The sequence below is a fragment of the Aedes aegypti genome, chromosome 3 (genome assembly GCF_002204515.2).
Source record: "Aedes aegypti strain LVP_AGWG chromosome 3, AaegL5.0 Primary Assembly, whole genome shotgun sequence".
NCBI classification, from domain to species: Eukaryota; Metazoa; Arthropoda; class Insecta; order Diptera; family Culicidae; genus Aedes; species Aedes aegypti.
In genome coordinates, this window is record NC_035109.1 from 224,902,322 (window position 1) to 224,920,097 (window position 17,776).

The 17,776-nt window shown below is 41.2% G+C and overlaps 1 protein-coding gene across 1 annotated transcript in view; it reads right to left on the bottom strand.

Annotated features, from left to right (window-relative positions):
* Positions 1-11,574: 11,574 nt before the first annotated feature.
* LOC5570576 overlaps positions 11,575-17,776 on the bottom strand; it is a 34,702-nt gene continuing 28,500 nt past the window's right edge. The window contains exons 8-10 of the mRNA XM_001653178.2: positions 13,492-14,501; positions 11,867-13,105; positions 11,575-11,804 (exon numbers count right to left, since the gene is read on the bottom strand). Coding sequence (XP_001653228.2) covers positions 11,688-11,804; positions 11,867-13,105; positions 13,492-14,501 — 2,366 coding nt within the window. The 3' untranslated portion in view covers positions 11,575-11,687. The remainder of the gene's footprint in view (positions 11,805-11,866; positions 13,106-13,491; positions 14,502-17,776) is intronic.

Sequence of the window (17,776 nt, forward strand, 5' to 3'; positions counted from 1 at the left end):
CCGTCTGTCACAACAATATCTACAACAGACTGCCTAATGATGTCGGGGACACTTATGACAACACACCCCAAAACCAGCTATTACCGCCGGGGCCCTCCGAACCCAAAAAGTTCAGATGCCCACCAATAACGGTCACTGGGAAAAGTACAAAGGAACTTCGCCAATTCTTCTCAACGGAGAATGTGCCTCAAGACAAGTACCAAATGAAGGTGATCAAAAACGGTGTTCAGCTCATTCTTGGAAGTAAACAATACTTCCACCAAACGATTTCTAGCCTGAAACAAAACGGAATGCAGTTCTACAGTTATGTCCCAGCGGAAGAAATACCTGTGAAGATCATACTTTCGGGTTTATCGATGTATGACCTCGAAGAACTCAAAGAAGAACTGAACAGTAATAAAATTTCTCCAAAAGAAGTGAAAGTGTTCTCTGTGAAGAAGAACGGTGTGGAAGACAATGTTCTGTACATGCTACATTTCGAGAAGGGTACAGTGAAGTTGCAAGAACTAAGAAAAGTTAGATCGCTCTTTAACGTCATAGTTAGATGGCGACCCTATGTGAAGAATAAAAGTGACGTCGTTCAATGCCATCGTTGTCAACGATTCGGTCACGGAAAGACCAATTGCAACATGAACCCCTTGTGTGTTAAATGTGGAGAGAGGCACGAATCGGTCCAGTGCAAGCTGCCGGTAAAAGCAAACTTAAGTGAGAGTGATCGTAATAATCGTGCTCAAATCAAGTGTGCAAACTGTAGCGGTAATCACACAGCAAATTTTCGAGGTTGTCCTGCCAGGAAGACATACCTGAAGTCAATTGAAGATCGTGTCACTGTGAAGAGAAAATCGCAGAATCCGTATACTTCTCCGCAGGGACAATCCCTGTTGTCTCCTAGCGTCGAACATCATCGTCAACCACATAACAACAACGGCCGTCCGCGATACTCCGATGTGGTTCGTAATAGCGAAGCCGGTGGTAGTGGAATGGACCCTGATCTATTCTCTATATCGGAATTTCTGAGCTTGGCCCGCGATATGTTTCTCCGTCTGCAAGGGTGCAGAAACAAAATGGAACAATTCTCAGCTCTATCTGAGCTGATGCTAAAATACGTCTACAATGCCTAATCACGCTAAACTAAAAATGCTTAACTGGAACGGAAGGTCTATTCTGCGAAAATATCTCGAATACTTCGATTTCCTTCACCGGCATGGTATTGACGTGGCTGCTGTTTCGGAGACATGGTTGAACTCGCACAACTCTTTTATCCATCCGAACTTTTGCTGTTTGCGAGCGGACAGACAGCGTGAAAATGCAGAGAGGGGAGGCGGAGTTATGTTGACGGTTAGAAAGGGACTGTCGTTCAAGCAAATTGAACTTTGTACTAAAGTCATCGAAGCAATCGGAATCCTCGTGGTCTGTAATGGAACATTGATGAAGATCGTCGCAGCATACTTTCCGGGTGCACGGCACAGAGGAGAGTGGCAGCATTTTCGTAACGACCTTAGGATGCTGACAGCTGGTGATATTCCCACATTTGTCATTGGCGATTTTAACGCTCGCAGTCGTCAATGGAACTGCAGCCGAGGTAACAAGGCCGGTACTCAACTGCTACAAATGTCAGTATCAGAGAATTTTTTCATCCACGCTCCAGACGCACCTACCTTTCATCCCACGGGCAGAGGGCAGTCGTCTACCCTTGATTTGGTTTTATCCAATAACATAGTGGATATGTCAAGACCCATCGTTATCAACGAATTATCTTCCGACCACCTACCAGTGGTATTCACTGTCGACTCCACACCTTCGACCGACGTTTCCGACAATACTAAATATTGCTATGCTCGTGCCAACTGGTCCAGATTCCAGAGAATTGTCAACGATAGCATCGATCTTACAGCGCCAATTGTTCTGGAGATGAACGACATCACATCTGTAGATGGCGCAGTCGAGTTCTTCAGCAATACTATTCTTCATGCGGAATGTCTTTCCGTTCCCAAGCTACCTATTCGGCCATACGATGTTCCAGAAATATCGCAGCATACCAGAAACATAATTCGCCTTCGCAATCGGCGCCGGAGGCAATGGATACGGTCGAAAGATCCGTTCTACAAGGTAATCGTGGATGCGCTCAACAAACGAATTCGTGAAGAATGTGCCCAGTCCCGCTTTCACAAGTTTGGGGAAGTCATCAGCAATGTGAACTTCGGTGAAGTTAAAATGTGGAAAATCTCCAGAGCACTACGTAAAAACACCAAATACACTCCTCCACTGCGACATGGTGATCTCCTAGTTGCTTCATCCCAAGGAAAAGCCGAACTACTAGCTGAAAGCTTTGCTGCAGCACACAACAATACTGCAGTTAGTGATAATGCCACGGTAACAGCAGTAGCGGAATCAATCCGCGAGATCAACGAATCACCCAACCAGTTTGGTGCAGCCTGTCTGGTAAGACCGAAAGAAGTTCAACTACTTATCAATAATCTCAAGAACAAGAAGGCTCCTGGTCGTGATAAACTATGCAACCAGCTACTGAAGAAGATACCGCGCAAAGCTGTTATCCTGTTAGCTAGGATCTTTACGGTCTGCTTACAGCTGTGCTATTTCCCAACCGTTTGGAAACATGCTGTGGTCGTTCCTGTTCCAAAAGCTGGGAAGGATATTACTAATGCTGGCAACTACAGGCCTATCAGTCTGCTTCCTGCTCTAAGTAAACTGTTAGAACGCGTAATCCTCTCTAGAATGGAACGGCATATAGAGGCAACCCATGTGGTTCCAGATGAACAATTTGGATTTAAGCGTGGACATTCAACGAACCATCAGCTCGTGCGGTTGGTGAGTCAAGTTAAATCCGGGTTTTCCAACAAACAATCGTCAGGAATGATTCTATTGGATATTGAGAAAGCGTACGATTCTGTGTGGCAGGATGCCGTTCTCCACAAAATGTTAGTTGCTGGTTTTCCAATGTACCTAATAAAAATCGTCCAATCGTTCATCAAAAATCGCTGTTTCGAAGTTAATGTCAACGGTGCGGCGTCGGATCGTAGAAACATTCCCTACGGAGTTCCGCAGGGCTCTGTTCTCAGCCCAATCCTATACAACATCTTCACCGCTGATGTTGTTATGGTCGATGGAGTACTCTATTTCATCTTCGCCGATGACACTGCATTCGTCGCAACTGATTCAGATCCTACAATAGTAATCACAAAGTTGCAAGCCGCACAAAACGCCATTGAAGGATACCAACGCAAATGGAAAATGAAGATCAACCCAATCAAAACTCAAGCAATCTTCTTCTCTAACCGTCGCAGTCCGAGACACTTACCGCAACGTAAAATTATTGCGGGGGGGCTCGAAGTAGAATGGTCATCAGAAGTAAAATATCTGGGGTTGAACCTAGATCAGAAGCTGAAATTTGGTATTCATACCCAGAAGTCGCTCCAAAAGTGCGACAAACTTGTTAAATGTTTATACTCGCTAATCTGTCGTCGCTCTCGCCTGAATACATCCAACAAACTACTGCTCTACAAAGCCATCATCCGTCCAACGATTACCTACGGTTTTCCAGCTTGGTGCAATTGTGCGAGAACCCATCGCAGGAAACTACAAACCAAACAAAATCGACTGCTGAAAATGATACTAGATCTGGACCCATACTACCACACAGAAGCCTTACATAGGCTAGCCGGAATCAACACAATCGATGACTGGATCAACGGCCTGCTACCCAAATTCTGGAATAGCTGCAATCTTTCCGCAAATCCATTGCTACAAACTATTCGGCGCCCTCTGTGATATTAGTACATTAAGAAAAATTTTCCTTTAACTATCCCATTTTCTTTAAGCAATTACAAAGGTTTTTTTTTGTTATAGTTTTCCTTTATAGTTGAATCCATATTTATAGACCCTAAACTAAATTAACTATACATGAACTACTTTACTGTTGAAAGGATCTCCAAATCTCAGTGTATGAATAATGTATGAAACTATCTAAAGAAACAATCAATAAAATGAAATGAAATGAAATGAAATGAAAAATGATATGATTGTTTCTATACATAGTTTCCGGCGCATCAAACCACTTGGTTTTTGGAATACTAGGAAGGAAATTATACTGGTCTCGGATTTGCTGCACCTTCAATTCGTTGAAAGAAGAATGGATGGATCATAGTGAACGTAAGAAAATTTACCAATTACGTTGTATTTAAAGTATATGAAAATAAATCTTTTGATTGAATTGCCTCTTTTAATTAGAACTAAGTTTCACGTTTTCAAATCTCCTACCGATTAGTTGGCCGCAGCAGTTTACGCTCGAAAACACCAAAGACTTTCAGCTGTGAAATATCAACTTTTTATAGGGCGCGTTTGCAAGTTGCAGAACCTAATGCTGGTTACGTAATATGTTAACGGCCCTATTCTCGACTTGCAGAATAAGCCTAAATGTCACAAGTGTTCCAAGATAAACAAACTCTTCTACAACACCAACGCTACCAAGGCGGCTACAGAGTACAAGGGGATTTTTTTTTTTATTTCCGTACAAAGTGGGCCGAAGGATCTCATATTTTCATGATTTTTTTCCACAGGCAGGGCTCATCGATATATGAATAAAAAAATTGAGAAAAATTCAGGGTCGCTTATTTTCCCGGAAAACTCAGTGGGAATTTTTTTGTTTTCCTCTGACACTACTTACTTTGAAAAATCATAACTCAAGAAAGAAGCATCGTAGAAACAAAGCTTTTTTTATGAAAATGAAAGAAAATTTTCTCAGGAATAAAAAAAAAATATTAACTGGAAACAGTGTTCCACAAAATTTTCCACCGTTGAGAAAATTCGTAAAGAAAAGCCGGAAAAACTATGTTCCAATTAGTGGAAAACTTTCAAAAATATATTTTTGAGAAGGTAATTTCGTAAGCTTTAGTCACTAATTTTTTTTAAATGTACTTTTCGTTTTTGAGTTATGGCCAATTTTGTGGAAAATGATCATATAAGCCTTTTCTTTGAAAACCCATATTACAATCGAAGCATCGGAAAAACAAAGATTTTTTATCAAAACAATTGCAAATTTTATAAAACATCTGAAAAAAGATATGGGATTGGTTTTAATGAAGTATAAGTCGGAATGGATGATATTTTTCAAAAATTATTTAGGTACACCGCTAAGAAAAACTGAAAAAAAAAATATTTCTGCCTCAATTTTTCATTACACTGAAAAGGGATTCTTTTTTTTTTCTATGGAACAAATAAGATTATTATTATTTTTTAAATTTTATTTATTCAATTATTCAGTATATAACTTACATATTCATCTTAATACTATCTATTTTTTCAACCGGGAAGATTGTCTTTGGTTGCTAACACCAGAAGATTTTCGTTTCTTTGTATTATTGAGAACAAAGAGAATTCACTAGCAAAAATGCTTCGTTCTTTTTTTTTGGTATAAATGAATGATATTTTTTTGTTCCAGGAATTGGAACAAGGTTAGCAGAAATTTTTCAGCCTCTGAATAGTCATTTTCAGTTGCATAGATAAATTCCCAATCTTTTTTAAATTGGTCTTTCACCTTTTGCGACACAGCCCAGTCGAAAAATTGTTTGGCGTTATTAATTTCTGCTGACTTTCTAATACTAGCATCTCTAGCCATTCGCTTAATGTTGCCACCGATACCATCACAATCATACCTTTTCCATGTGAGGTTGGGAAAAAGTGCCATTCTGCTTTAATTTTAAAATCATTTTCATGATTGCATACATTTTTGAAATTTGACATTAAGGCTCAACGCTCCGTCATCGTAATCATCGTCATCATTGAAATTTCAAAGGCAGTTTTTCTGTTCAAAAGCAAGAATTATTGGATGAAAATGTGTTCACTGTGTTTCGGTTGAAGAGTAGAACACAATGAACACATTTTCATGTACATATTCTTGATTTTGAACGAAAAAACTGCTTTTGAAAATTCCGAAATCAATGACGGATCCTGCTCCCTTAAGCGAATGGCTACTACATGTGTTGTGCTATATGCTCTAGCCCCTCCCGAAGAAATACCCTAAGATGGTTCCGGGTAGGTAAGGATCTGAGGCCAAGAGTAAAACTTGCAATATGGTCACTTGGCAAAGCAAGCTCTCAGTTAAAAGTGAAAGTGCTCATAAGAACACTAAGTTAAGAAGGATGATCTATCCTAGTTGGGACGCAATGCCAGAAATAAAAATATTTCAATCTCATTGATTGGTCATTGCAGGCTGTGGAGAAAGCATTCGTGGTTCTGAAGAGGAAGATAAAGTGAACAGGCCTGACATTCAACCCCACACTCAAAATAATCCAAACGTCATTGTTACGTGAAAACGTACGTGGTTTTTTTCCATCCCACTTTTCACGTAGCACCTACGTGGATCATAGATAGCACTGAATGAACGCATGAACAAATGTACCTCATCAGATCCATCGAAGTTTCAAGTCACAGCTACATTAATTTCCACGTAGCTTTTACGAAGTATCCCAATAGATCGTAAATGGTTATTCATTAAATGTTATCAGAATAATTGCATAGAAACCAATTATGTTTTGCATAGGCTTATGCAATCAAATAGCTTTCAAATTAAAAAAAAAAACAACTCAAAAGATTACACTATTTATTATATTATAACACCATTTCCAATAAAATATCCAGTAAGATGACTAGCAACAAAAAATACATTGGCTGACACGGCGGCATTCTATCAAAACAAACGCACATTTTTCTCAAGTCCATTGAAAAATGTCTGGTTTCTCCACAAAGTTGATCGGTCTTGCTGTTCAAAGTTGCGTAATATGAAAGTTATATTACATAAGGTGTAAAAATGTATGATTCATTAGTATTTATCACATATTTACCTTGAAATCAGTTATGTTGAAGTCCAGCACCTCCTAGATAAACTTGCGGCCACCATCTTTGAATTTGAACTCAAGAGAGAATGAACACGAAATGCAGACATCCAAATGAATTTATGGGCCTACGTGATTTTCACGTCAGTGCTATTGGTAGCCTCAGTAACAATCACCGGATCTCCATTTGGTGATTATACATGATCTAGTAACTATTACCTTAGTCAGGTGAATAGGAGGCAAAATGAATTTGGAATGATGTACGTGATTTTTCACGTACCAATGACGTTTGGATTATTTTGAGTGCACCAAAACGAAGTACAGTGTTGGACAAAACATTTGCAACTTTTTCGATTTTCCATGTAAAATGACTAACTTTGGTAAGCTATATCTCGGTTATTTATGGACCGATTTGAATGAAATTTTTGCAAAACTTCAGACATAACTTGAATTTTGACAGATAATTTTGAATGATTTTTCCAATCATAAGTTCAAAAGCAATAACGGTTTGACTAAAGTGAATATTTCGACTATTTTGTAGAAATGACCAAACAAAACATATTGAAGGAATCATGGTATCTTCAGCAAAGTTGTAGATTTTAACGAGATGAACAAGTTTGTTGAAGACAGTTTTTGTGTAGGGCTATCAGATTTTGAGATAAATAGTTTTGAATTTATCAAAAATTTATGTTAAAATTCAAGTTATATTTGGTGTTCTGTGAAAATTTCATTCGAATCGGTCCATAAATAACTGCGATCTAGCTTACCAAAGTTGGTGATTTTGTATGGAAAACAGTGTTTGGATTTTGATCCGAATCAGCCGATCGAACTATATTCGGAGAGTGTAACAGTTCGCGAACCATAACAGTTCGTGGTACATCGTAATCGGAGAGTCCTACGAATTCACTCTCTCGTTTGGTACGTGGCACGAGAGCGTTCAAGAGCAACTACTCTCACAGACTGCAACAGTATCGAGCCATTCGGGTGATTTATGTTTTGCATAAAATTGGTAATGACTTTCATATTTTCTGCTAATGCACCCTTGCACAACCTATTTATAATCTATTGGATCATTGAACACCCCTTTGGTTGCAAGCATAGTACAGATAATGGAAAACATTCGCCTCTGTTTCTTGATCAGAATGAGTGTTGTTCAGCGAATGTTACAAGTGTTGACACACAGTGATCGGCGCCAACCAGTGGGGGTGTGTGTCTGCGTTGTTCTCGTTCATGGCTCGTTATCTTCCACGAACGTCAAATGTCATGCGTGTTGTATGAATGCAGGCGGATAAATGGGATGAAATTATGATCGTTAAATGCACAATGCACAATGCACAGCCTGATGAAAAATGGAAAAAGTTGCAAATGTTTTGTCCAATACTGTACATGGTTGCAGATAGATATACACTCAACAAAATCCACACGTTTTTACGTTACGTGAAAACATACGTAGTTTTTTTTTTCATCGCACTTTTCACGTATGTTTCACGGGAAATACAGATGACTCAAAATGAACACATGAACAGATGAACTGTTTCCGTTCCACCTGAATTTCACGTAACATCTACACAATTATCTGTGTATTTCCACGAAGTTATTCTATGGATTCGATATGATGATCTAGTAAGTTTTACTGGATTTTTGGAAGAATATTACGTTTATCTTTGATTTTTCTTTCTGGGGTTGTGATAATTTTGTTTGCATCTGGTAATAATTTGAACATAACCATATGAATACTTTAATATTTATTAAAATTTATCAAAGCTAGCTTTGCAGCTTTAATGCGTAGCCGAGGATTTTATTATCATGATGATAAAATCTCGAAAGTTTCACTCCACATTTTCTACAGCTCACGCAAAAGCACTTTGGTTCCAGGACTGGAGAACTATTTTCTGCATGTAGATTCCCTTCATCGTATGCAGTCGGAAAAAAATCTGCTATGCCCAGGCAATGCTCGATGCTCATCTCTACTAAAAATACAAATAATTAAAAGAAGGACGTTTTTCAAAAACTTGTCCTGTACTTTTTTCTTTAATTTTACATAAAAATAAATTTCAGCATACTGCTTACATGTGGTGGGAGTCAAGCTAAAAAATATACACGACCTCATTTGTTTTAATTTAAAGTCTCTAGGATTTGAAGAATCCCAACTATGCGAAATCCATTTCCCACTTGTACTTTAAACAAAAAAAATGCAGCTATCTGAACAAAATAATTCGATTTTTGACAAATCCAGGGTGGCCAGTGAAAAATCAGTTTCAAATTCCCGGTTTTCTCCCGATTTTTTCCCGGTATTTCAAAAATATTCCCGGTTTAATGATATGATAAGAAACATTCTTACGATTTTTTTACCATTTCAAACGACTTTTAATTTTTTAATAATCTTTTTGGTCATAAACCAAAGCATTTCTATTAGGGGTATACGGAAATCAGATTTTTTGCTGCGCATTCTTATTTGTTGGGCTTATACTGATTCTGCTAAATTCCAGTTTGATCTATGAAGCAATATTTTACGACGGTAAGTAATCGTTGAATTTGTTATGGAAAATTTCAGTGTTAAAAAAAATTTGACCCTTGTTTATACGATGGGATCGAGCCAATCTTTGAATGAATCACAGTTTAAATTTTGAACGGTCACAGATTTTATAGACATAAAAATGAATTTATCAATTGTTCAACATTTCGTTCCATGGTCATCAGCATAGAATTTTTTGTTATATTTTATCCCCACAACATTTTCTCAGGCCAATTGTTTCTGATAAAAAATAATTCTAATCATAATTCTGAAATGAATTAGAATTTTATACTATTTTTACCAAGCCCAAACAAGAAGCGAATGGCAAATCTTCAATGAATATCATATGTTGTAAACGCATTTTTTTATATTAGTGAATTGCAAGCTTGCTTAGAGAAATTTATAACATCCAAAAATTGTAGTTTTAAAAATAAAATGCTTCATAAAACTATATGAACAGATGTTTCTTCATTAAAAGTTTTTAATTTACTGGCTAATTATTTACTGCAGTGGTCACCAAACTGCGGCCCTCGAGACCATTTTGTGCGGCCCGCGAACAGATTTTGAATGTTAATGTCAAGGGTGAAGGGGCCCACAAGTAGTAAATTCCTGATGACACTTTTTTATTTCTTCCACGCTTAAACGAAGAAATTCGCAATTCGCAAAAAATTTAGCTCTTCTGGACCAACACATTCCTCATAACACGTATTGTGTGAAATTCTTTCAAATTTCGTGTGAGCTGAAACATTTTAAGGACACTCATCCACACCTACAGTGTAATGAAATTTTTGCGCAGGCATCTCAATGTGACATAAAATTTGTGAAATTGAAACATAAATCAGCACAAAATCGATATATTAGCATGTGTGATAAATACTCATACTCACAGATGTGTTGGTCCAGCAGAGCTCGGTTTTGTGTAACATGTTTTAAAAGAGTCCATTCTTGCAAATTATTATTATTTCTACATGTCCAACAATCGAATTCTCTTTAACAGGAATCAAAGAGGTATTATCAGCTCAAGAATAGCTCGAGTTCTGTTTAACCATCTAAGGTTCATCAAATCTTACAATTGGTCCAAAAAGGAAGGAGGCTGCGAGCTTCGAAATTTCTCAAAATTGCTTTGCTTCGCGCTTCAACATTCAGCTTTTATGGCTAAAATGTGTCATAGCCGTGAAGAAAACCTCAAACATTTCTCCAAATGCACTTTGGTTTTTATGTTTGACTTGGTTGATAAAATAAAAGATTTTCCAAGTTCGAAGAATCAATGAAATTCACGAGAATCCAGACATTTAATGCTATTAACGCTTTAGGGGCCCAGATAGCCGTAGCGGTAAACGCGCAGCTATTCAGCATGACCATGCTGAGGGTCGTGGTTTCGAATCCCGCTGGTCGAGGATCTTTTCGTAAAGGAAATTTTCTCGATTCCCAGGGCATAAAAGTATCTTCGTACCTGCCACACGATATACACATGCAAACATGGTCAATCGGCAAAGAAAGCTCTCAGTTAATAACTGTGGAAGTGCTCATAAGAACACTAATCTGAGAAGCAGGCTTTGTCCCAGATGGGACGTAACGCCAGAAAGAAGAAAAGAAGAAGAAGAAGAACGCTTCCTGAATCGTTATGATCAAGATGTTCTCTTTTTTGGGGAGAGCTTTGAAGATCTCGGAAATATTATCTTCCTGTTTATAAGAAAAGATTCTCAAAAAGTCGTTAAAATATATCCTAACATAACTGGCGGCCCGCGTCATAATTTGAATGTAGGTATTGGATTGGCCCGCCTAGTCAGTTAGGCTGAGGAACACTGATTTACTGGATTAGAGCAAGTGGTAACATACAAGAATATGTTCTTGACTTTATTGACCAACTTGGGATGCGAATTCAGAAGCTTTTGTAAAAATCCACTAAAATATAGATCGTGCTGGTTAAAACGTTACTTGGTATGCAAAATTTTCCCGGTGCTAATTGAAATTCCCGTATATTTCCCGGTTTTCTCCCGGTGATTCGAAATTCCCGGCTTTTTCCCGGTTTTCCCGATTTCCCGGTGCGCTGGTCACCCTGCAAATCTCGATAGTTTGCTTTTAGTTTTGATAAAAAAAAACTCGAATCTAAATTGACCATTAAAAATTCCCCGTGATGACTTGTGGCTGAATAGAAGCTGCTTTAAGGATTTCTTTCATCAGTGATTCATCAGTGAATCTTTTTTATAAATTGGGCACTTACGATTTTTATGATAACTAAAGCATAAGTCTAGATTTAGGAAATATCTTCAAAATGGCTCCAAATCACCGGGTTTTACTAATACTTTACACTTGCGAGATTACTTGTTCAGGTTGAGTTCACTACACACCGCTTTGGTTATAACAGAAGCTACTCCGTATTCTTCCAGTTCCAGAATTTGCTGACGTAGCGTAGACTCCATGTTGTTGGCAACAAGCTGAAAGTACCGTAAGAAATTGTGTTAAACAAGAACAATATAACTCTAATACAGACTATTACCTTCTTGAGCGGTTCTTTTTGGTCGTCATTAGCATAGGGAATCAGAATGGCCGCCATATTAACTCGGTTAGCATTGATGCAGACCTCGGCAATGTCCAGCAGATTCAACGAGGATGAAATGGGACACTTTTGGAGCAGGATCAACGATTTAGCCAGTGTGGAATCTTCGTCAAATGACCGAACGCGATTTGCATTCCTGAACGGAGCTTTGATGATCGCCTCCCAAGCCATTCGGAATCCTTCCAAGTTTGTGAGTTGCTCACGTGCCGATATGATATCCAACAACATCGTCAGATGGCTTATCATATTGGTACGGGCCATTTGTTTGAGCACTCCGTTCCAAATCTGTGGTACAAAGAGCTCGTAACCCAGACAGATATAAGCGATTACCTCTAAACCCTTGGACGAAGTGGCGTGCGATTGCCAAAGCCGCTTAAGAAGAGTCATTTTCTCGGTTTCTTCGAACTTGCTCACAGTTAGATTCGAAAATCCAAGCGACTTCAAGAAATAAATGCATTTTAATACGATATACTGGTTCGGGTTGAAGGCATCAACATAGACGCTGCAGCGATCGTCGATCAGTTTGCTAAAGCAGTCATAGATCTGCAACTGCTTTTTAGCGTCTACTCCGGAGTCGCCCGTACAAAGCTGAGTGATAAGGAATGATACGCTCTTCTCTTTGTCCCAGCTCTTCAGAATGTAATGCGCCCGAGCAACGTACTCATCAGCGGATATGTCGACGTCCGATGCATCGATCGACATGTTGTGATCTTCGTACAAAGTCTCTTCCATGTTGCCGTCGGAATCATTGCTGGAACCAAATATAGACAGCCACTTCTGAATCAAGCTAACCTGGATCGCATCAATGTCCAACTGATGAAGTTTGGCAATTTCACAGACCAAGCTGTTGATGTCCACCTTCCGTTGTACGGTTTCGCTGTAGAGAGCGTTGATTAACTCACGAGGGTTCTTGATCAACGCAAACAGTTTGTCGTCGTTTATGCCGTACTGTAGTAGCAAATGTTGCGTTTTGAAGATAGGATATTTGCGAATAATTTTCTCCATTTTATCCTTAGCGTCCGAGTTGCCCGATAGAGCATCTTCATGCTGGCATGCGAATTTGTAGCACTCGTAAGCTGCCTCAACCTGATCTGCTCCTTCTGGCGCGTTGTTCGTTACATAGTATAAAATGAACAGCTTAGACGAAAGATCCGAGACGCAATCTACCACTCGAAGAATCTGAAAATGAAAGATTTTGTTTAAGAACGCTGATGAGTTTTGTTTTTTAAGTAAGGCCGCGTAACCTTTTAATCCCAGCCTCTAAATTAAAATTTAAAAAAATCATCGGCATTTGATTTTCTAACCCAATTGCATTAACGGACCGTGACTTCAGTTGAGGATGTATTACCAACTGGTGAGCTCGTTTCATGTTTGTTCTAACACAAATTTGATTTCGTGGCACAAACAAGGCATGGTTCGTCATTATAAGTGTCGACATAAGCTCTTGTTTTAGTATTATTGAAACAATGAGAAACACGCACCCATTGCTTTCGATGTTTTTAAGTTTAAAATTTGAGACTGGGGTAAAATTAATTAAATAGTATTTAATTTTAATAAATACTCACCGATTGAAGAAACGCATTATTGACTGGTTGCAGATGCCACCCGGCGGTTGGGGCCAGCTCATCGGCCTGGATTTTGTACTCGGAAATAGAGTTGATAACGGCAGATTTACAAAAATAGTCCTGCAGCTCCACCGGGTCCATGTTCTCCAGGGGTGCCTTCATCTGCACAAGCAGCAGAATCTTCTTATAATTTTCGATGGTGATCTCTTCTTTCAGAAGACTTTTCAGTGGATGGCGAATCAGCAACAGGAATGGAAGACGATATTTTGCGATCTTGGGAAGCATACCGCCATCTGGTTGTAGTTTTAGCCACGCGTCCAATTCTATCTGTCCGGCACGATGATTTCGCTTGAACGTTAACCCGTCTCTAAGATAAACCAAGGTTCTCTCCCAAACGATCAACTCTTCCTGCATCATGTTGATTTGCGAGAAAATTTCCAACACACTTAAATACATTTCGTAAAAGTAGAAATTGATCTGCTCGAGGTAATTGGTAAGCTTTGTACTCAAAAGAACATGGTTTGTGATTTCATTTATATATGGCTGGCATTGCTTTAAAATGTCATCGACAGTCGTCTTGATGACGATCACTTCCTTACCAAATGGATCTTGTTGTACTTCGAACTCGAGCTCTTGCATGCCAAGCACAGTAATAACCTGAGAGACCAGCACCTGTTGGTAATCCCACGAAAAGTTTTCACTCATTTTGCGCAAGAGTTCCACGCTCAACACTTTGCTCTTCATTTCCTTCGTAAGATCTGATATATTGTGGAAGGGAAGGGATTTTTTGGCTTTCAGGCTGGGATCGAGTTTGCACAATTCATAGAAAAAGTTGAACCGCATGCGATGACCTCTTTCTTCAACTGCCCGCTCCATGTCGCCGATATTGATGTAATAGAACTCAAGCAAAGTATGGAATGCAGCCCTTTGGGACTCATTGACCATGTTTGTTCGTAAGTATTCAAGACAATTTTCACGCGATGTACATTGGAAGAGAATGGAAACAGCCACTGAAAATAAAAACAAAAAATTCGATTACATCAAAAATATAATAGTTTATGTGCATACTGTGGCTACCCAAAATTGGTCGTTTTGGCATAATTATTCATATGATCAGGGTCTATTTGGCGTAATGATCATTTCGAATAATACAGTCAGTGACAGTGGCGCGGTAAATGGCTGGGCATGGCGTACCATTGGTACCTCGCGTACCTAAAGGAATAAAATAGATCCCATTGTGTGGTCCTTAGCCTCTTGCCCAGCAACTTCTATCCCTCCCTCCTCGTGGTACTGGCCGGGCTACGAGTAACCTTGGGGAAGATCGGGTAACCAACCCCCGGTGGGAACTTTGGTCGTATGCTGACAGGGAAGGGGGGGGGGTTTGCTTTTGCTCTTGCTTCTGCAAACCTTGAGCGTCTGTACTCCATGTTAGGAGCGGCTCACAACAGCGTCTGTTCCCCATGTCAGGGGCGGCTGATCATCGTCCGAGTGCCAGAGAAGGACTCTAAGCTAAACTGCGCACTATGGCCCTCCGAACATTTAGGGGGAATGGTCCTCCGGAAATCTAGGGGGTTGGTGTCAGGCCCTGCAAGCCAGCCGTAAAAATACACCAGCACAGGAACGTCAACGAGAGAATACGGTACGTGGAACTGCAAATCTCTCAACTTCATCGGAAGCACACGCATACTCTCCGATGTACTGAAGATCCGCGGTTTCGACATCGTAGCGCTGCAGGAGGTGTGCTGGACAGGTTCGATGGTGCGAACGTTTAGTGCCCAAGCCACGACGTCAAGATCATCATAGGAGATTTGAACGCTCAGGTTGGCCAGGAGGAGAAGTTTAGACCGACAATTGGAAAGTTCAGCGCCCACCGGCTGACGAACGAGAACGGCCTACGACTGATAGATTTTGCCGTCTCCAAGAACATGACCATTCGCAGCACCTACTTCCAGCACAGCCTCCCGTATCGATACACCTGGAGATCACCACTGCAGACGGAATCACAAATCGACCACGTTTTGATCGATTGACGGCACTTCTCCGATATTACCGACGTCAGAACCTATCGTGGCGCTAACATTGACTCTGATCACTATCTAGTGATGGTGAAACTGCGCCAAAAACTATCCGTCATCAACAATGTACGGTATCGACGCCCGCCTCGGTATAACCTAGAGCGACTGGCCCAACCGAACGTCGCCGCCGCATACGCGCAGCATCTCGAGGTAGCGTTGCCGGAAGAGGGCGAGCTTGACGAAGCCCCTCTTGAGGACTGCTGGAGCAACATAAAAGCAGCCATCAACAACGCAGCCGAGAGCATCGTCGGGTACGTGGAAAGGAGGACATGTAACGATTGGTTCAACGAAGAATGCAGGCAGGTTTTGGAGGAGAAGGATGCAGCGCGGGCTGCAATGCTGCAGCAAGGAACGCGACAAAACGTGGAGCGATATAAAAGAAAACGAAAGCAGCAAACCCGCCTATTCCGGGACAAAAAGCGCCGCCTGGAAGAAGCAGAATGTGAAGAAATGGAACAGCTGCATCGTTCACAAGAAACGCGAAAGTTCTACGAGAAGCTTAACGCATCCCGGCTTCCAGGCTTCGTGCCGCGAGCCGAAATGTGTAGGGATAAGGACGGCATCTTGACGGACGGACGTGGGGTGATTGAAAGGTTGAAGCAGCACTACGATGAACACCTGAATGGCACGGAGAACACGGGCGCCGAGGGTCACGACAGCGGAGGAAGTGACTACGTCAGCACGGCGGATGAAGGAAACCAACCTGCCCCTACATTGAAGGAAGCTAAGGATGCCATCATCCAGCTCAAGAATAACAAGGCCGCTGGTAAGGAAGGTATTGGAGCTGAACTCATCAAAATGGGCCCGGAGAGGTTGGCCGCCTGTCTGCACCGGCTGATTATCAGAATCTGGGAAACGGAACAACTGCCGGAGGAGTGGAAGCAAGGGGTCATTTGCCCCATCTACAAGAAGGGCGACAAACTGGAATGTGAAAACTATCGTGCGATTACTATCCTGAATGCCGCCTACATACATCTGCTATCCCAGATTATGTTCCGTCGTCTATCACCAATAACAAATGACTTCGTGGGAAGTTATCAAGCAGGTTTCATCAACGGCCGCTCAACAACGGACCAAATCTTCACTGTACGACAAATCCTCCAGAAATGCCGTGAATACCAAGTCCCAACGCATCACTTGTTCATCGATTTCAAAGCGGCTTATGATAGCATCGACCGCGAAGAGCTATGTAAAATCATGGACGAATACAGCTTTCCCGGGAAGCTCACAAGACTTATAAGAGCAACGATGGACGGTGTGCAGAATAGCGTGAAGATTTCGGGCGAACATTCCAATTCGTTCGAATCCCGCCGGGGACTTCGACAGGGTGATGGACTTTCGTGCCTGCTGTTCAATATCGCGCTAGAAGGTGTCATGCGGAGAGCCGGGTTTAATAACCGAGGTACGATTTTCACAAGATCCAGCCAATTTGTTTGCTTCGCGGATGATATGGATATTGTCGGCAGAACATTTGGAACGGTGGCAGACCTGTACACCCGCCTGAAACGTGAAGCGACAAAAGTCGGCCTGGTGGTGAATGCGTCAAAAACAAAGTACATGCTGATAGGCGGAACCGAGCGCGACAGAGCCCGCCTGGGAAGCAGTGTTACGATAGACGGGGATACTTTTGAGGTGGTTGATGATTTCGTCTACCTCGGATCCTTGTTAACGGCTGATAACAACGTTAGTCGTGAAATACGGAGACGCATCATCAGTGGAAGTCGCGCCTACTATGGGCTCCAGAAGAAGCTGCGGTCGAGAAAGATTCACCCCCGCACCAAATGTACCATGTACAAAACGCTTATAAGACTTATGGACCATGCTGGAAGAGGACCTGCAAGCACTTGGAGTGTTCGAACGAAGGGTGCTTAGAACAATCTTTGTCGGAGTGCAGGATAACGGTGTGTGGCGGCGGAGAATGAACAACGAGCTCGCTAGGCTCTACGGCGAACCCAGCATCCAGAAGGTTGCGAAAACCGGAAGGGTGCGCTGGGCAGGGCATGTTGCAAGACTACCGGACAACAATCCATGGTGTTCGCGTCGACTCCGGTTGGCACAAGAAGGCGGGGAGCACAGCGGGCGAGGTGGCTTGATCAGGTGCAACAAGATCTGGAGAACGTGGGCCAAAATCGAAGTTGAAGAGACACAGCCATGGACCGAGTAAATTGGCGTAACATCGTTAACGAGGTTTTATCAAAATAATTGATGTA